This window comes from Heptranchias perlo, chromosome 7 (genome assembly GCF_035084215.1).
Source record: "Heptranchias perlo isolate sHepPer1 chromosome 7, sHepPer1.hap1, whole genome shotgun sequence".
Taxonomy (NCBI): Eukaryota; Metazoa; Chordata; class Chondrichthyes; order Hexanchiformes; family Hexanchidae; genus Heptranchias; species Heptranchias perlo.
In genome coordinates, this window is record NC_090331.1 from 96,156,947 (window position 1) to 96,177,574 (window position 20,628).

At 46.1% G+C, this 20,628-nt stretch overlaps 1 protein-coding gene across 1 annotated transcript in view; it reads right to left on the bottom strand.

Annotated features, from left to right (window-relative positions):
- The window catches only part of LOC137323971 (caspase-8-like), a 60,185-nt gene that overhangs the window by 31,969 nt on the left and 7,588 nt on the right, over window positions 1–20,628 (bottom strand). The window contains exons 2-5 of the mRNA XM_067988133.1: window positions 18,696–19,000; window positions 3,797–3,896; window positions 3,047–3,188; window positions 763–902 (exon numbers count right to left, since the gene is read on the bottom strand). Of these exons, the coding sequence (XP_067844234.1) occupies window positions 763–902; window positions 3,047–3,188; window positions 3,797–3,896; window positions 18,696–18,985 (672 nt within the window). The 5' untranslated portion in view covers window positions 18,986–19,000. The remainder of the gene's footprint in view (window positions 1–762; window positions 903–3,046; window positions 3,189–3,796; window positions 3,897–18,695; window positions 19,001–20,628) is intronic.

Sequence of the window (20,628 nt, forward strand, 5' to 3'; positions counted from 1 at the left end):
CCACCTTATGACGGAAATGGGATTCCTGCAGGAGGACTTGGGCGGGCAAGGTAATAATAGTTCTATGCTCCTCTTGCACTGGAATACTGTTCTTACTGAATTCTTCAGGTAACCAAACTCTTGAATTGTACCCACATGAGGTGAGATTGTGGTGGGTAGCCCTCAAATTCAAACTTCTCAACTTTTGCCTCATCCAAAACCTTGACTGGGGTGGGCTAGGGTGTCACATGCAAAATGGGCCCCAACTACACATGGATGAGCTGAGGGGTTGAGTGAGCACGTGCAAAGCAATATGTGCACGATTGGTTTCAGTTTTGCACTTTGGCACTGTTTTTTTTTAAATCCAGTACTTGAAAACCAAAGTTTTTTCTGTCCAGTTTTCATTTCTCAAAATGATTGCATGGCCATCTCCAAAATTGAACTGTCCAACTCAAACTAGATAGGTGGTCACATAAGTGATCTCCACCAGAGGAGCACTATATTCACAGCAGATTGGTGCAACAATGTAAATCAGTGCTGGTCATAACTAGGCCCTGGCGACTACTTGTGGCCCTTCTCCCCGTCACCTATAGCCCTCAGGGTATCTGCTGCTCAGTGCGTTTCTGGATCTCCCTTTCAGAGTCTGACGACACAGAGAAAGTGTGTGAGAGAAAGCAAGTTAGTGGACTTCAATAAAAAGTTGTGAGTGAAAGCACAATGCCATAGCAAGACTTCCTCTGTGCACTCCTATCTGACAGCTGCAAGAATTCTTTATATTCCTACGGTGGATGGTGCTTGCTGAAGGTCTTTGTGACTCTTGGTTCCAACTGGCTTGGCATCGACCTGAGCAGGGCACCTGGTTTCTTGGGTAGGCTCTTCAATATCTTTTGTTTTTCCCCTGCTTTCTTCTTGTGGCAGTGTAACTTAAAAGTAAAAAAAAAAGGTAAGAGTTTCATTAGTGGATTCATCTCATTTTTTTTTAAAAGTATGAGAAGAAATAAAAGGAGTCTACATGGTGCACATCACAGTAAATCACTGTAAGCCAAGTGGTAGGGCACAGTTTTGTTTTTACTGAGCTACCAAGGTGGCAGACCACCACCAAGTTGAAAAGAGTAGATGAGAAGATGAGGCAAATCAGTAAGTAGTGGCAAGTTGATGCCAAGGTTAGGGTTTTAAAAATCTTTTCAAGAGGATAGGAAGACTGCAGGAGGTAAGGCAGTCTCGAGGCCCTGGGAAAGAACGAGTTAGAGAGGAACAGTGTGATGAATCTTGATTTAATGAGGGTGTAGAACCATGGTAGTAGTTTTTATAAAAAAAACACAAGACAAAAAGGTTGAAAGGTATAACCCATCGGAAGACGAGTAAGAGTGTGAGAGAACTGCCAGAAGACCCAAGATATGGGAGATGTATTCAAGTCTCCGATGGACGTGCTTTATAGACAGTTAATAGTAGAGGGGAAAAGAAGTATGTCGGCAGTAAAGTTTTATTGATATCCAGAGAGGACGGGATCTAAAACACCAGCCAGATATAAAACTTGATGTTGGTCTTAACAATTAGAATCGTAGAAAGTTACGACACAGAAGGAGGCCATTCGGCCAATCATGTCCGTGCCAGCCGAAAAAGACCTATCCAGCCTAATCCCACTTTCCAGCACTTGGTCCGTAGCCCTGTAGGTTACGGCACTTCAGGTGCACATCCAAGTACTTTTTAAATGAGTTGAGGGTTTCTGCCTCTACCACCCTTTCAGGCAGTGAGTTCCAGACCCCCACCACCCTCTGGGTGAAAAAATTTCTCCTCAGCTCCCCTCTAACCTTCTACCAATTACTTTAAATCTATGCCCCCTGGTCACTGACCCCTCTGCTAAGGGTAATAGGTCATCCCTATCTAGTCCCTTCATAATTTTATACACCTCAATTAAATCTCCCCTCAGCCTCCTTTGTTCCAAAGAAAACAACCCCAGCCTATCCAATCTTTCCTCATAGCTAAAATTCTCCAGCCCTGCTAACATCCTCGTAAATCTCCTCTGTACTCTCTCTAGTACAATCACATCTTTCCTGTAATGTGGTGACCAGAACTGTACGCAGTACTCAAGCTGTGGCCCAACCAATGTTTTATACAATTCCAGGATAACCTCCCTGCTCTTATATTCTATGCCTCGGCTAATAAAGGAAAGTATCCCGTTTGCCTTTTTAATCACCTTATCTACCTGTCCTACCTTCAGGGATCTGTAGACATGCACTCCAAGGTCCCTTTGTACCTCTACACCTCTCAGTATCCTCCCATTTATTGTGTACTCCCTTGCTTTGTTTGCTCTCCCCAAATGCATTACCTCACATTTCTCTGGATTGAATTCCATTTGCCACTTTTCTGCCACCTGACCAGTCCATTGATATCTTCCTGCAGTCTTCAACTTTCCTCCTCATTATCAACCACACGGTCAATTTTTGTATCAACTGCAAACATCTTCATCAAGCCCCAACATTGAAGTCAAAATCATTAATATATACAACAAAAAGCAAGGGACCTAGTACTGAGCCTTGCGGGACCCCGTGGGAAACAGCCTTCCAGTCGCAAAAACACCTGTCAACCATTACACTTTACATCCTGTCACTGAGCCAATTTTTGAGAGTTGAATGATTTGGAGCAAAGGGGTGGGCTTATTGGCCAGGATCATCAAGAGTAGAACTGGAGGTGAAAAAGGCTAGCTTTCCCTTTAGGAGAGTTAGTAATTGTACCATCAAGACAGAAGAGGAGAATTCACTGAAGGTACAAGACATGCAGCAAAGGAGTAGACTGACCACTGGAGGCGTAAAGTTATCTCCTCTTTTCGATGGTGTCTAGCAACTCTTATAGTAGTTGGATTTACAGTAGTTATTAGCAGAGAATCATTAGTTTCAGATTGAACAGTTGTTTGATTCCTTCTCCACCAACCCCTCACGTCACTAAGTTCCCATTCTCAACCATACTGGTCTGAAAAGCCTGCAGACATAGCCCCTGTCACCACAACAGATGTCAGCTAATGATAAGTAGCTCCCAGATCTATAAACCAGAATGTCACATTGCGTACCATCAGTCACGTTCTGGTACTTTTCTAGTTTCTTCCTGAGATCTAATCTTTTGATATTCCCCATGATACTCAGCAGAAGCTGTAGGTTATCTGGCGCCAGTGACTCCTTTCTTTCCAGATCAGTGCAGACATCCATAAAATTCTAAAGGAAAACAAATCACAAGCATAGTTCAGTGAGGTTTCTTTAAAACATTTTCAATTTTCTCCCGTCCTGTCCTGAAGGCAGTGACTTTTGATGGGATTCGGTTCCACAGGCACCAGGTGCCCACCTGTACTTCACCAAAGTGGCTGTTCCTGATATGTCAGTCCAGACAGTAAGTGTCATCAGGCTATTTCATCAGGTGAAGACATCACAACTGAATCTGATCCTGTCCTCATGCAGAGTTCACACACCTGCTTTCCAGCAATGGATAGCAACCCTGGATATCAATCAGGAGCGGAAACACTCACTAATTTCTTGCTAGCCCAAGAGTGATTGCCGATTGCATCACCCTTGCCAGTATGCCGGCTGAGATCCCATGAGATGGCCTAGACCAGAAATTGAACCCGGGGCCTGTTGGTCTATGAGTCAGTTATACATTGCCTTGAACAAATCAGCCACCAGGAAGTAATGTCTAAGCTCACCATTTTAACAAAAAACCCACTTCCATGGAAATGATTAAGGGGATTAGTGAATTTTGGGGTTCAAACTTAACAGGTGTTATTGCACCAATGGAGCAGACACTATTACTAATATACACCCCAGCTCACCTTAATGTCCTGCCATTTGCTCTTCTCCACTTTCAGTATAAATTTTATCCTATTGAGGTCTTCATCATCAAGCTGTTTGGAAAGGTCATAGAGCAGCACTCTGTAAACAGAAACAAGAAGTTTTAGGGCTGGTTTCTGAAGGAAGTTCTGAAGCTATGTTCCGAGAAATAGAAATCACTTCTTTAAGGCACAATTTCCCGATGGTATGAAGCGATACTCATCTTGGTTTCTTTTCCAAATTTTCTCTCCTCCTATCGTATAGGTGTTGACTCTTGCTTGGAGTTTGGTTCCACAGGTGCTGGCACCCTGCACCTCTCATCACTTCACCCACCTGGCCAGTCTTTGTGTGTGAACCAACACAGAGTGTTGAAAGGCTATTGGCAGTGGTAAGGAGGGCGGTGGAGGGAAAATTCACAGCCCAGGTCCAATCCTGTTCTCACCCAGTGATCCTACATTTACCCTTGGGGTCACTGCATAGCAATCAGGAGTAGGATTCCTGGCTGATTTTTTTTTTCCTTCCCTACCCTAGAGGCACTGAGTTAGATTATAGCACTCCTACCGACTGTCAGCTCGGAGATCAGCTCACTCCGTACACACTGAGATAGATTATAGCACTCCTACCGACTGCCAGCTCGGAGATCAGCTCACTCCGTACACACTGAGTTAGATTATAGCACTCCTACCGACTGCCAGCTCGGAGATCAGCTCACTCCGCACACACTGAGTTAGATTATAGCACTCCTACCGACTGCCAGCTCGGAGATCAGCTCACTCCGTACACACTGAGTTAGATTATAGCACTCCTACCGACTGCCAGCTCGGAGATCAGCTCACTCCGTACACACTGAGATAGATTATAGCACTCCTACCGACTGTCAGCTCGGAGATCAGCTCACTCCGTACACACTGAGATAGATTATAGCACTCCTACCGACTGTCAGCTCGGAGATCAGCTCACTCCGTACACACTGAGATAGATTATAGCACTCCTACCGACTGCCAGCTCGGAGATCAGCTCACTCCGTACACACTGAGATAGATTATAGCACTCCTACCGACTGTCAGCTCGGAGATCAGCTCACTCCGTACACACTGAGATAGATTATAGCACTCCTACCGACTGCCAGCTCGGAGATCAGCTCACTCCGTACACACTGAGTTAGATTATAGCACTCCTACCGACTGCCAGCTCGGAGATCAGCTCACTCCGTACACACTGAGTTAGATTATAGCACTCCTACCGACTGCCAGCTCGGAGATCAGCTCACTCCGTACACACTGAGATAGATTATAGCACTCCTACCGACTGCCAGCTCGGAGATCAGCTCACTCCGTACACACTGAGTTAGATTATAGCACTCCTACCGACTGCCAGCTCGGAGATCAGCTCACTCCGTACACACTGAGTTAGATTATAGCACTCCTACCGACTGTCAGCTCGGAGATCAGCTCACTCCGTACACACTGAGTTAGATTATAGCACTCCTACCGACTGCCAGCTCGGAGATCAGCTCACTCCGTACACACTGAGTTAGATTATAGCACTCCTACCGACTGCCAGCTCGGAGATCAGCTCACTCCGTACACACTGAGTTAGATTATAGCACTCCTACCGACTGCCAGCTCGGAGATCAGCTCACTCCGTACACACTGAGTTAGATTATAGCACTCCTACCGACTGTCAGCTCGGAGATCAGCTCACTCCGTACACACTGAGATAGATTATAGCACTCCTACCGACTGTCAGCTCGGAGATCAGCTCACTCCGTACACACTGAGATAGATTATAGCACTCCTACCGACTGTCAGCTCGGAGATCAGCTCACTCCGTACACACTGAGATAGATTATAGCACTCCTACCGACTGTCAGCTCACTCCGTACACGTAAATATGTCAAGAAAAAAAGATTAGTGAAGACAAATGTAGGTCCCTTACAGTCAGAAATGGGGGAAATTATAATGGGGAACAAAGAAATGGCAGAACAATTAAACAGATACTTTGGTTCTGTCTTCACAAAGGAGGACACAAATAACATTCCGGAAATGTTAGGGAACCAAGGGTCTAGTGAGATGGAGGAACTGAAGCAAATCAGTATTAGTAAAAAAATAGTGCTAGGGAAATTAATGGGGCTAAAGGCTGACAAATCCCCAGGGCCTGATAATCTACATCCCAGAGTACTAAAGGAAGTGGCCCTGGAAATAGTGGATGCATTGGTGATCATCTTCCAAAATTCTATAGACTCTGGAACAGTTCCTACAGATTGGAGGGTGGCAAATGTAACCACACTATTTAAAAAAGGAGGGAGAAAAAACAGGGAATTACAGGCCAGTTAGCCTAACATCAGTAGTGGGGAAAATGCTAGAGTCTATTATAAAGGATGTGATAACAGAACACTTGGAGGGCATTAACGGGATTGGACAAAGTCAGCATGGGTTTATGAAAGGGAAATCATGCTTAACAAATCTATTAGAGTTTTTTGAGGATGTAACTAGTAGAATAGATAGGGGAGAACCAGTGGATGTGGTGTATTTGGATTTTCAGAAGGCTTTTGATAAGGTCCCACACAAGAGGTTAGTGTGCAAAATTAAAGCACATGGGATTGGGGGGAATATACTGGCATGGATTGAGAATTGGTTGACAGACAGGAAACGAAGAGCAGAAATAAACAGGTCTTTTTCCGGGTGGCAGGCAGTGACTAGTGGGGTACCGCAGGGATCAGTGCTTGGGCCCCAGCTATTCACAATATATATCAACGATTTGGATGAGGGAACGGAATGTAACATTTCCAAGTTTGCAGACAACACAAAGCTGGGGTGGAATGTGAGCTGTGTGGAGGATGCAAAGAGGCTCCAATGTGATTTAGACAAGTTGGGTGAGTGGGCAAGAACATGGCAGATGCAGTATAATGTGAATAAATGTGAGGTTATCCACTTTGGTTGTAAAAACAGAAAGGCAGATTATTATCTGAATGGTGATAGATTGGGAAAAGGGGAGGTGCAACGAGACCTGGGTGTCCTTGTACACCAGTCGCTGAAAGCGAGCATTCAGGTGCAGCAAGCAGTTAGGAAGGCGAATGGTATGTTGGCCTTCATTGCAAGAAGATTTGAGTACAGGAACAGGGATGTCTTACTGCAGTTGTACAGGGCCTTGGTGAGACCACATCTGGAGTATTGTGTGCAGTTTTGGTCTCCTTATCTGAGGAAGGATGTCCTTGCCATGGAGGGAGTGCAACGAAGGTTTACCAGACTGATTCCTGGGATGGCAGGATTGTCGTATGAGGAGAGATTGGGTCGACTAGGCCTATATTCACTTGAGTTTAGAAGAATGAGAGGTGATCTCGTCGAAACATATAAAATTCCAACAGGACTAGATAGACTAGATGCAGGGAGGATGTTCCCGATGGCTGGGGAATCCAGAACCAGGGGTCACAGTCTCAGGATACGGGGTTTGCCATTTAGAACCGAGATGAGGAGAAATGTCTTCACTCAGAGGGTGGTGAACCTGTGGAATTCTCTACCACAGAAGGCAGTGGAGGCCAAGTCATTAGATGTATTCAAGAAGGAGATAGATATATTTCTTAATGCTAAAAGGATCAAGGGATATGGGGAAAAAGTGGGAATAGGGTACTGAGGTAGACGATCAGCCATGATCATTTTGAATGGCGGAGCAGGCCCGAAGGGCCGAATGGCCTACTCTTGCTCCTATTTTCTGTGATTCATATGACTCTGTGTACACACTGTGATAGATTATAGCACCAGGCAATACTTTTACTAACTAGGTTGTTGGGTGTGCTTCGTACGGTTATGAGATCCCACGTATTGGTCATCCCAACAATGATACATTGGGAAATAGGCATTCAGTTACTGGAGATTACTTTTGAAGGGGACTGGGTGATGCATTTTCCTTTTGCCTCTTTGAACTGGGGTTTGATTCCTAAACTACAAGTCTCCTGCATCTGGTGGCTGCAAGGATGCTAAGTGAAATGCGTTTGAGCAGTTTTGATCCAGTTCCTAATCGGCAAGGGCCCCCAGGACAAACTGTCCCTAATTCATTACAAATTGCCAGACTCACTCAGAGAAGCAATTAGGAGGTTGATGTTGGAAAGAAGCATTACACGCTGGAGCAATGGGAAGGGTGTCACTTCTGCAATTGGGATTTAGAGGCACTGGTGAGCAGTATGGAGCTTTACTCTGCATCTAACCTGTGCTGTACATGACCTGGGCAGCATGGAGAAAGAAAGAAACTTGCATTCATGTAGCATCTTACCACATTTCTGAAGGCACAATCACCAATGGTGGGACGAAGGGAGTGGGAGGTGCATAAAAAGCCAGAATTAGAGTAAAGCAGAATTCTCAGAGGGTTGTAGGGCTGGAGGTTACTGAGATAGAGGTAAGGCCATAGAGGGATTTGAACATGAGGATGATAATTTTAAATTTGAGACATTGGTGGACGGGGAGTTAATGTAGGTCAGTGAGCACAGGGGTGATGGGTCAGTGGGATTTGGTGCGAGTTGGGATACGGGCAGCAGAGTGTTGGATGAGCTCAAGTCTCAAGAAAGGTGGAAGTTGAGAGACCGGCCAGGAGAGCATTGGACTCGTCAAGTCTGGAGGTAGCAAAAGCATGGATGAGGGTTTCAATGGCAGATGGGCGATGTTACAGAGGTGGAGTAAGTGTTCTTTCTAATGGACAGGATGTGGGGTTCAGAAGCTCAGTTCAGTCAAATAGGATGCCGAGGTTGCAAACAGTCTGGTTCAGCCTTAGAGGCTGAGGAGGGGTTAGAATCAGTGGCAAGGGAATGGAGTTCGTGATGGGGGACAAAGAGAATGGCTTTGGTCTTCCTAATGTTTAATTGGAGGAAATTGTGGCTTATCCAGGACTGGATTCGAACAAGCAGTGTGACTTACGCAGAGGCATTGGAGGGGTCGAGAGAGATGGCGGTGAGGTAGAGCTGGGTGTCGTGTGGAACCTGATGTCATGGGCATAATTTTAACATGACAGCAGGACCTCAGCGGGGGGTGAATAGTTGCATGGGAAACACGGAAAAATTTTCTATGCATCGGCTCGAGCAATCGGGACTAAATTGAAGGGCCTTAATGTAAGTTCCAGGTTCCGCGTCTCCAAGCTGCGCAGCGGGTGTACTGCGCACCCGAATGATGTGCTGGGAGCTGGAGTATTTAAAGGGCCATTGCAACCATGGGTTTTGAGGGAGAAAGGAGGAATGTGCAGAGATGCAGCATCAAAGGAGTACGGCAGCTCCCCGCTTTAACGAGGAGAAGGCGTCGGAGCTCAGCCGCACGGGTGAATGCCTGGCCATTGGAGATGGCAAGACTGGCAACCTGCAAACAGCTGGTGACAGAACTTTAACATCCTTCATGCACATCATGGATTGATGTTATCAATGATTGACCTGATGCACACCTCAGTATGCTCATTGCAAATTAACTTCTGCGATGATTCTTAATATTGCTTTATGTTCTCTTCCAGGTCCTTCACGGATTGATGAGGAGGCATGCTCCATGGGAAAAGGCGATTCCTCAGAAGAGCTCCATTCCTCTGAGAGTCCACCCTCACATCACATCCAGCCATGCAACCAGCGCAGATACTGGCACCTCGGTGGGTCCTGTTAGGCAGATAGTTGTGTTGCCACCTGGTGATTCACCTCTCACAAGTGAGCACGAGCAGACACTGGTGGCAGGGCCAGCAATGGTGAGTCCGCATTGCGGGGGGCGCACTTCTCTCCAAGCTCTGCTCAGCTGGACACAGATGCTGAACCCTGGGGGCCATTGTTGAGAATGAGAATGATAGAGGTATGGGTGTACCTTTGTCACGCACACTCTCTACAATATCAGAGAGGATGAAGGAGTCCACCTCCAGGATTAGTGGAATGGTGGTGCAGGTAAGGGCAGGAATGTCTGCGATGGAGAGAATGGAAGTCTCCATTGAGCTTCAAGCACGGCCCATAAATGAGTCCATTCAAGCCATGACAACGGCCGTGCGGACTCAGGATGCCAACATATCTGCCGCCTTAAACAGGCAGACAGATACTTTAGCTGTGGCCTTTGAATGAGTCACAGATGTGCTTCAAGCTGGTGTCCAGCAGGGTGGTAGGAGTGATGTGGCCCTGGCTCTGGAGAGAGATGATGGCAAATGGGGACATAGAAGTGGGAACTCCACTCAAAGCGCTCCCACGTCTCACCCTTTTCCCACCCCCCCCCCCCCCCCCATCTCCAACCAGTACCCGCAATGCTGCCTCCTTTCCCAATGGCCGAGTCTGCCCCTGCACAGGTGCAGGTGGAACAGTCTTTGGCGGGGCCCTCGTGGGCTCCAAAACCCAAAGGGCGTCAGCCGAGAGCATCTCAGCAGTCAGGGCAGGGACCTGAGCAACCTGCCTCTTCTGCTGAAGCCACAGGGGATGCACCACGTAGAAACGCTAGGAAGAGGAAGGCAAAGGTTTTGTAATCACCAAGGTTATGCATATGACGCAATGTCATGTTTTTCATTTATATTTGTTTTCTCATACCTACACATTAAATGTTGTTGTCACCACCACTGCCATGTCTTTTCTGAAAGCACCCTTTTATCATGCTTCATCATGAATGCCAAGATTTGACGCCACCCATTGGGCATGTGTACAATGGATGTAGGCGTGGTTGAAGGACTGTTTTGTGCAAGCGGAGGGGGTGGGCTGGTAATGCTGGTGCTTGTTCCAGGCGGTGTGAGTAATTCACATTCTTCAGTTTGCAGACCTCCTTATGAGAACCCGTTAGACCCTGGCATTACGAGCAGCCATGTGTGCCGCGGCTCTGGCGTTGGGTTGCCCATCGTCATCTTCCTCCTCCTCATTATCTTCTTCAATGTTAAAAGATGAGGATGCTTCATGAGCACATTCGAGCTCCTCCACCTGTAATCCTCTCTGCTCAGCGATGTTGTGCAGGACACAGCAGACAACGATTATTCTGCATACCCTCCCTGGTGAGTACTGGAGGGCTCCCCCAGATCGACGCAGGCACCTGAAGCGCATCTTTCGCATTCCTATGGCTTGTTCAGTGACAGACCTGGTGGTGATGTGACTGTCGTTGTACCACTGCTGTGCCTCGTTGGTAGGGTTTCTCATGATCATGTCTGCAGGAGGTATCTCTCGTCTCCAAGCAGCCAGTCCTTAAGTCTGTTTTCTGTGTGGAAGAGGTCCGGGATATTGGACTCGCGCAAAATGAACGAATCATAACAGCTGCCAGGGAATTTGGCACACGCCTGCAGAAACCTCCTCCAGTGGTCACAAACCAGCTGTGCATTGATGGAGTGATATTCCTTTCAGTTTATGAACAGTCCTGGCTCAGATGGAGGTCCTTGGATTGCTACATGTGTACAATCAATTGCACCCTGCACCCGTGGGAAGCCAGCCAGAGAGTGGAAACCCACTGCCCTCTCAGTCTGGCTGATGTCGTCGATGGGGAAGTTGACGCAGTGGGATGCTCTGGCAAACAAGCCATCTGTGACCTGTCGTATACACTCATGTGCAGACGACTGAGAGACCCTGGAGATGTCACCAATGGCGCCCTGGAAGGATCCAGAGGTGAAGAAATTGAGAGCAGTGGTGACTTTAACTGCGACGGGCAATGTGTGCCCAACAGGCCCAGCCAGGAGCAGCTCTGCACGAAGGAGCGTGAAGATGTCTGTAATCACCTGGTGATTCAATATGAGCCTGCATAGGCACTGCTCCTCAGAGAGATCCAGGAAGCTCAGCCTCTGCCTGTGGACCCTCTCACGTGGGTAGTGTCTCCAGCGACCTCAGCCCCTCCGTTGGTCCCCTCTCCGCTCTTCTGCAGGTCCTTGTGGTGTACCTCTGTCTTGTACATCTGCAACTCCCAGAACTGCATGCCGTGCCTGCCACGGATGATGATGTGCCTCCTCCTCAACCACGTCCCCTATAAGGCTGTGTTTCTCCAAAGAAAATAGCTGCAACTCTTGGAGCTTGTCCTCATAACTAAGAGCTCCAAGACTGACGTCATTTTGGAGGAGGATGATGACCTCAACCATGGTGAAGTCCAAGGACAAGGAGGGACAATGTACTGTGGTGGGGAGATCCAGGAGGGGTGATGAACTTCAATGACTTTGATCAGGGCCGTCTCCGTGCTATGGGCGGAAATGGAAACCAGACTAATGGGATTCAAATACGGAGTTGGGTTCAGAGTTGAGTGGCAACATGTTCAAGAACCTTAGTAATAAAGGGTTAGTAGTTAAAGGATGCAGGATGATCTTGAGAATGGACTATTAAAGCACAGGGTTTAAGCAGGAAGCATCATGTTTATTTTTCTTCTGATCATCACTTGCATTTTAGTCTAAGCTGGGGAAACCCAGAATGCAAAAGTATTTGGATTAACTTTAATTCTGAAGAATGGAAATTTACGGGAATTTTCAGCAGCATCAGTGATAAATGACAGTTCTTCCTGGGGTTTGGTTCTACAGGTGTGCGTAACCTTTCAATACATCACCCAAGTGTACATCCTTTATCTATAACTCTGTCAGCCGTCTCGTCAACATGACAGTCAAGCCCAATCCTATTCCCACGTGCATTTTGCAGCTGGGGGTCACTAGATAGCAATCAGGAACTGGAACTCTGATTGATTTTCCATTCCTTAGCTCAGTGACATTAAAGTTAATTGGGATCAAGTAACTGAGCACAGATCAAGAATTGAACGCAGGACCTTCCGGTTTGTATGGTTCACTGGGAAGTGCCTTGATCCACTAGGCCATCAGGGTACCCAAGCTTTTTCATTGTACAGCACAATGTACAGCACAGAAACGGGCCATTTGGCCTAACTTGTCCATGCCAGTGGTTATGCTCCTCATGAGCCACCTCCCTCCCTACCTCATCTACCCCTCTCAGCATAACCTTCTGTTCCTTTCTCCCTCATGTGTTTATCTAGCTTCCCCTTAAATGTATCCATGCTATTCGCCTGAACTATTCCTTGTGGTAGCGAGTTCCACATTCTCACCACTCTTTGGGTAAAGAGGTTTCTCCTGAATTCCCTATTGGATTTATTAGTGACTATCTTATATTTACGGCCCCTAGTTTTGATCTTCCCCACAAGTGGAAACACCTTCTCTACATCTACCCTATCAAACCCTTTCATAATCTTAAAGACCTCTATCAGGTCACCCCTCAGCCTTCTCTTTTCTAGAGAAAAGAGCTCCAGCCAGTTCAATATTTCCTGATGGGTATAACCTCTCAGTTCTGGAGTCATCCTAGTAAATCTTTTTGCCACCTTCTCCAGTGCCTCTATATCCTATTTATAATATGGATCCTCTATCCCAATAAGACTCTTATTTACCAAGGAGTATGTAGCCTCCTTATTCTTCCTACCAAAACATACTATCTATCCTGTTACTTATCTATATTGAAATTCAATTACACGCCCATTCTCCAGATTTATTAATGTCTTCCTGTATTTTGTCGCAGTCCTCCTCAGTATTAACTGTACCCCCCCCCCAATTTGGTGTCATCCACAAATTTTGAAATTGTATTTCCGATTCCCGAGTCCAAATCATTTAGGTAAATGGTGAACAACAGTGGTCCCAGCACCGATCCCTGTGGAACACCACTTCCCACCTTTTTCCAGTCTGAGTAACTACCCTTAACCCCTACTCTCTGTTTTCTGTTTTGTAAATGTAAGGAGTCGCACAACACCAGGTTTATTTGAAATCACAAGCTTTCGGAGCTTTGCTCCTTCGTCAGGTGAAGTGAGGAGGATTTGAAATCACAAGCTCCGAAAGCTTGTGATTTCAAATAAAGCTGTTGGACTATAACCTGGTGTTGTGTGACTCCTTACATTTGTCCACCCCAGTCCATCACCGGCATCTCCACATTCTGTTTTGTAGCCAGTTTGCTATCCATTCTGCTACTTGTCCCCTGACTCCACATGCTCTGACCTTAGTTATGAGTCTACTGTGCAGTACCTTATCGAATGCCTTTTGAAAATCCAAATATTTACATCTACTGCATTGCCCTTGTCTACACTTTGTTACTTCTTCAAAGAATTCTTTAAGGTTGGTCAAGCATGACCTTCCCTTTGAAATCCATGTTGACTATTCTTTATTATATTTTCGGTTTCTAGATGTTTATCTATTACATCTTTTGAGTAAGGATTCCATTATCTTTCCCACTGCCAAAACTAACTGGTCTATAGTTCCCTGGACTTGTTCTATCTTCCTTTTTAAATATAGGAATCACATTAGCTCAGTCCTCTGGCACTATATCCTTTACTAATGAATTTTTATATATATGTGACAGTGCCTCTGCTGTCTCTTCCCTAACTTCTTTTAATATGCGCAAATGCAATCCATCTGGACCCAGGGGTTTATCCTCTGTTTGGTTAGTTTAAGAATTATCTATAACACCCCCAACCCTTTCTATTTTAAATGTCTTTATATCTTTTTTGATCTCTTCTTCTAATGCCCACCATGTTAGTCTCCCTAGTAAATACTGAGGCAAAGTAACTATTCAATATTTCTGCCATTTTGCTGTCCTTACCTGTGAGTTTATCGTGCGTATCCCTTAGTGGCCCTATCACTATCCTGATTTTTCTTGTTATTTATGTGTCTGTAGAATATTTTACTATTTCTTTTTATATTCCTTGATAATTTAATTTTGTAGTTTCTCTTTGCTTTCCCAATTGTTTTTTGACTTTCCTAACCCTTTCATATTCCCTTTTAGCGCCCTTTCCTTTGTTGTCTATGTACTTTATGCCTTTTTCTTTAGTTTCAATTTTGCCCTTATACAATCATAGAAAGGTTACAGCACGGAAGGAGGCCATTCGGCCCATCAAGTCCACGACAGCTCTATGCAAGAGCAATCCAGCTAGTCCCACTCTCCTGCCCTTTTCCCGTAGTCCTGCAAATTTTTTCCTTTCAAGTACTTATCTAGTTCCCTTTTGAAGGCCATGATTGAATCTGCCTCCGCCACCTCATCAGGCAGTGCATTCCAGATCCTAACCCTCACTGTGTAAAAAAGTTTTTCCTAGTGTCACCTTTGGTTCTTTTGCCAATCACCTTAAATCTAAACCCTCTGGTTCTTGACCCTTCCGCCAATGGGAACAGTTTCTCTCTATCTACTCTGTCTAGAACCTTCATGATTTTGAATATCTCTATCACATCTCCTCTCAATCTTCTCTGTTCCAAGGAGAACAACCCCATCTTCTCCAGTCTATTCACGTAACTAAAGTCCCTCATTCCTGGAATCATTCTAATAAATCTCTTCTGCACCCTCTCTAAGGCCTTCACATCCTTCCTAAAGTGCAGTGCCCAGAACTGGACACAATACTCCAGTTGTGGCTGAACCAGTGTTTTATAAAGGTCCATCATGACTTCTTTACTATTGTACTCTATGCCTCTATTTATAAAGCCCAGGATCCCGAATGCTTTTTTAACCGCTTTCTCAACCTGTCCTGCCATCTTCGATGATTTGTGCACATATACCCCCAGATCTCTCTTTTGCTGTACCCCTTTTAGAGTTGTACCCTCTAGTTTATATTGCCTCTCCTCATTCTTCCTACCGAAATATATCGCTTCGCACTTTTCTGCGTTAAAAATTTCATCTGCCACGTGTCTGCCCATGCCACCAGCCTGTCTATATTCTCTTGAAGTCTATTACTATCCTCTCACTGTTCACTACCCTTCCAAGTTTTGTCTCATCTGCAAATTTTGAAATTGTGCCCTGTACACCCAAGTCCATGTCATTAATATATATCAAGGAAAGCAGTGGTCCCAGCACTGACCCCTGGGGGACACCACTGTACACCTCCCTCCAGTCCGAAAAACAACCGTTCACCACTACTCTCTGTTTCCTGTCACTTAGCCAATTCTGTATCCATATTGCTACTGCCCCCATTATTCCATGATCCGCAATCTTGATGATGTGGAGATGCCGGTGATGGACTGGGGTGGACAAATGTAAGGAATCTTAACAACATCAGGTTATAGTCCAACAAATTTATTTTAAAATCACAAGCTTTCGGAGATTATCCCCTTCGTCAGGTGAATGAGTGGAAGGTTCTCAAATCGCATATCTTATATTAGGCTGGGACAGCATCACACCAATCAAAAGGTGTCGTTGTTGTTCAAACAGGCCAGTCACAGAGAACAGCACGTCCCAGTACACTGGATATACATTGTGTCAATTACACAGACAGACAGAAAGAGACCCAAATGGCAGAGAGAGAGAGAGAGAGAGAATATTAAAACACATAACTTTTTTTTTTCCCTTTTTGCTGGTGGGGTTACGTGTAGCGTGACATGAACCCAAGATCCCGGTTGAGGCCGTCCTCATGGGTGCGGAACTTGGCTATCAACTTCTGCTCGACGATTTTGCGTTGTTGTGTGTCTCGAAGGCCGCCTTGGAGAACGCTGACCCGAAGATCGGTGGCTGAATGCCCTTGACTGCTAAAGTGTTCCCCGACTGGGAGGGAATCCTCCTGTCTGGCGATTGTTGTGCGGTGTCCGTTCATCCGTTGTCGCAGTGTCTGCATGGTCTCGCCAATGTACCATGCTCCGGGGCATCCTTTCCTGCAACGTATGAGGTAGACAACATTGGCCGAGTCACAGGAGTATGAACCATGTACCTGGTGGGTGGTGTCCTCTCGTGTGATGGTGGTATCTGTGTCGATGATCTGGCATGTCTTGCAGAGGTTGCCGTGGCAGGGTTGTGTGGTGTCGTGGGCGCTGTTCTCCTGAAAGCTGGGTAATTTGCTGCGAGCGATGGTTTGTTTGAGGTTGGGTGGCTGTTTGAAGGCGAGTAGTGGAGGCGTGGGGATGGCCTTAGCGAGGTGTTCGTCGTCATCGATGACATGTTGAAGGCTGCGGAGAACATGGCATAGTTTCTCCGCTCCGGGGAAGTACTGGACGACGAAGGGTACTCTGTTGGTTGCGTCCCGTGTTTGTCTTCTGAGGAGGTCTATGCGATTCTTCGCTGTGGCCCATCGGAACTGTCGATCGACAAGTCGAGCGTCATATCCCGTTCTTACGAGGGCGTCTTTCAGCGTCTGTAGGTGTCCATCGCGTTCCTCCTCGTCTGAGCAGATCCTGTGTATTCATAGGGCCTGTCCATAGGGGATGGCCCTATGAATCTGCGGGTAACTGTCTGTAGTGTTCCTGGTTGTCCAGTTGTCGGTATGCTTCTTTGCAATAGTCCGTTCTGTTCTGTATGACAGTGGCTCCTCCTTTGTCCGCTGGTTTGATGACGATGTTGCGGTTGGTCTTGAGAGCGTTGATGGCGTACAGGGAACCCCCGGCTTCTGTCGCGAGTCTTGAAGCTCTATGTGCACAGTCTCTGACCAGCACAGTTCTTGGTGTCCACTCTCTATGTGAACGCTCACCTTGAGAGAGCGTTATGCCATTGTATTGAAAAGGTGCTGTGAAGAGGTGCTGTTAGCCCAGCTGCCTAATGCTAGGAAAATCCAACATAACTAAATGTCTTTTGGCATCAGACCATTACTATGGCTGGATGCAAGAGTAGTAAGATAGCACCACCTCGCAGCAGCTTTACCCAAATCTCTCGGTGAAAAGAAAAGAAAGGGAAAGGGAGATCCCGGAGAGAATTGCTATATCAGAAGGCGGGGGGGGGGGGGGGGGGGAAGGAATTGTCTTTATGTTATATCTTATCACATCTCTCCAAAACATCAAAGATTTCACAATGAATTACTTTGAAGTGTTATGTAGAAAACATGGCAGCCACTTTGTGCACACCAAGCTCCTACAAACAGCAATGAGAGCAATGAATGAGCAGTTATTCTACTTTGGGTGGTGTTAGCAGAGAGAGGAATGTTATCCAGGAGAACTCCCTGCTGCTCTCCAAATAATGCTGTGGCATCTTTAATGTCCACCTGAACAAGTAGCCAGGTCACCCCTGAAATGGGGGAGAGAGAGCTCAAGCTGAGAGGGAGCAGAAAAGTGCTCAACCATAAAAGTGCTCAATCATAAAAGTGCTGATATGATTCAAAAATCCTCCCCAAGACCAAACAGAATAAATCACTATAAATGACCCTGCATGTAGTAATTTCCCTGGTTCAACTGCATAGCAAGTCATCAAAGCAACTCAGCCAGATGGGAAGCAAGAAAGTCATACAGCTATAAAGGAATAATCTGCCAATGTTCAAGTGTTGCGAGACACCAATGAAATACAATTAGCTGAGAGTGAGTTACAAGGCTGTAATATATTCAGTGTTTGCCAAGTCTTGGAACATGCCGTGAAATGCATTTATATGGTATTACTTTAATTCAAGTCCTGACAATGCCATTTGTAAAGCTGCCATGAGCAAGACATAAATTGCGCAAAAATAAAGCAAGTTGGTAAAGTCAACGTGTAAGTAAGCTACTTGGACTAGAAAGTTGCAGGATCGATTCCCAGACTCTGCTGAATTAGTTGATCGAGGTCGATGCAGTAGTTGGAACTGCAATAACCCCTAAACTAGGAAGGTGTGTGTGTGTAAACAGAATCAGGGTCAGCTGTAATGTTTCTATTGTTAAATGGAAGTGGTGAAAAAAGAGAAAGTTGGAAACAAAAATTATCACCGCAATTCAGTAATGAGGAAACATTCTTTTACACGGTGAGTTGTTCTGCTCTGAATGCACTGCCTGAACAGAGCGGTGGAAGTAGATTCAATGGTGACATTCAGGAGGGAGTTGAATGAATGCTTGAGGGGGAAAAATTTGCAGGGATTTGGTACAGGGTCTTCCGGGGAGCCGGCACAAAGACGATGGGCCGAATGGCCTCCTTCTGTGCTGTATCATTCTGTGAAAAACCTCCAGAGAGTGTCTGCAGCCATACCCCAGCAAGAGACCACACCTTCAAGGTAAGGTCAGCGCAAAAATTCAATAAGTAGATAAATAAATAAAAATTTGTACCTGTAATTTGAGATCTTACAATTTTCTCGGTGTTGCAAAAAAATCTCCACGTCTGCCTTCCGCTTTCCTAGTTTGGAAAGTAAATTGAAACGCTGAATTCGATACAGAAGTTCTGGAATAATATCCAGGTCTAGCTGCTGCAGTTGTGTGAAAATCTTCAGTGCGGTCTTTATGTTTTGGCCCGCTGAAAAGTGGTCGGAGCACAGGAAGCTCAGGTCCCTCACCTCTTCGTCGCTCAATTCCTCGCTTATATTTAACAAAGTGGCATTGATGTTTGACTTAATGGCCATCTTCTCCGCAGTCTCCTAAAGAAAAGCAAAATTTAGGTTCAGAAATAATTCTCATTTTGCTGAAGATGTGGGTGTCGCTGGCAAGACTGGCATTTATTGCCCATCCCTAGTTGCCCTGAGAAGGTGGTGGTGGGCCTTCTTTTATGAATCGCTGCAGTGGTTTGATGCAGCTGAGCGGCTGGCTAGGACACTTCAGAGGGCGGTTAAGAGTCAACCACGCTGGTGTGGGACTAGACTACAGTCACCTATACGCCAGATCTGGTGAGGACGGCAGGTTTCCTTCCCTAAAGGACATTAGTGAACCAGTTGGGATTTTAACGACAAACCAACAGTTCCATGGTCACTGTTACTGATACCAGTTTTTTCCTATTTCCAGATTTTTAAAACTGAATTCAAAATCTCAAACTGCCATGATGGGATTTCAACTCGTGTTCTCTGGATTATTAGTCCAGTAACGTAACCATTACACCGCCATACCTGCAAGATCTTCCCATGTAAGGTGGTGTTTTTGTAGTATCACTGATGAATTTGTAGTATCATTGACAAAATTTGGACTTCAGGCTGCGTTGCTGCATATGCTTAGTGAATTCTGGTGGTCATTTTTGTTTCCAACTTTCTCTTTTTTTTGCCACTTCTATTGTTTCTTGCTGTGGCGCAGTTCCAAAGCACTTCCACCACGCTGCAATATCTTGCCCAAGTGACCATTCAGATGTAGTTAGAAGGTGAGGACAGGATGGACCCTGCCTTGTTGTGAGCGGAGGGAGGAATAAGACTAGAGGCACAGGAAGTTGTGCCTTGTTAACCGTGGGAAAAAGGGAAAATGGTGCATTTCAGAAGCTCTGGTGTGGAAAGTGGAACCATCAAAGCTAAAGTGAAGAAGCTGGAGAAACTGACACAAACAAGTAGAGTCTTTACAGGAAGGAAGCTCAGAATCTGAGTTGTTTCTAGGAATCAGTAGGCTAGTAAGAGTTAATTGTGAAAAGCCGGTTGCCAGAAACGGAAAGAGAGAACTCCCAAAATGGCAGGGAACAGTCGAGAGGTGGATCATGTAAAGATGGATGGAAGTGGGGAGTGCAGTCAATGAACTTCTCAAGATCTGAAAGGAACCATCAGTGAAAAGGCCCAGTGAGTGGACAGTATTCCATCTAGCTCATTGGGACCAATGGGCTTCTCATAATGCCACTAGATCTAGAGGAAGTTAGTGCAGTTAGAAAAGAGAAATAGTTGAAGGTTAGAACAAAGTCATCCAGGAAAGGAAGGCAGTAGTAGATGGATACTGGGTGGGGCTCAGTCTGAGGAAGGTGGATACTGGGCGGGGCGCAGTCTGAGGAAGGTGGATACTGGGCGGGGCGCAGTCTGAGGAAGGTGGATACTGGGCGGGGCGCAGTCTGAGGAAGGTGGATACTGGGCGGGGCTCACTCTGAGGGAGATGGATACTAGGCGGGGCGCAGTCTGAGGAAGGTGGATACTGGGCAGGGCTCAGTCTGAGGAAGATGGATACTGGGCGGGGCTCACTCTGAGGAAGATGGATACTGGGCGGGGCTCAGTCTGAGGAAGGTGGATACTGGGCGGGGCTCAGTCTGAGGAAGGTGGATACTGGGCGGGGCTCACTCTGAGGGAGATGGATACTGGGCGGGGCGCAG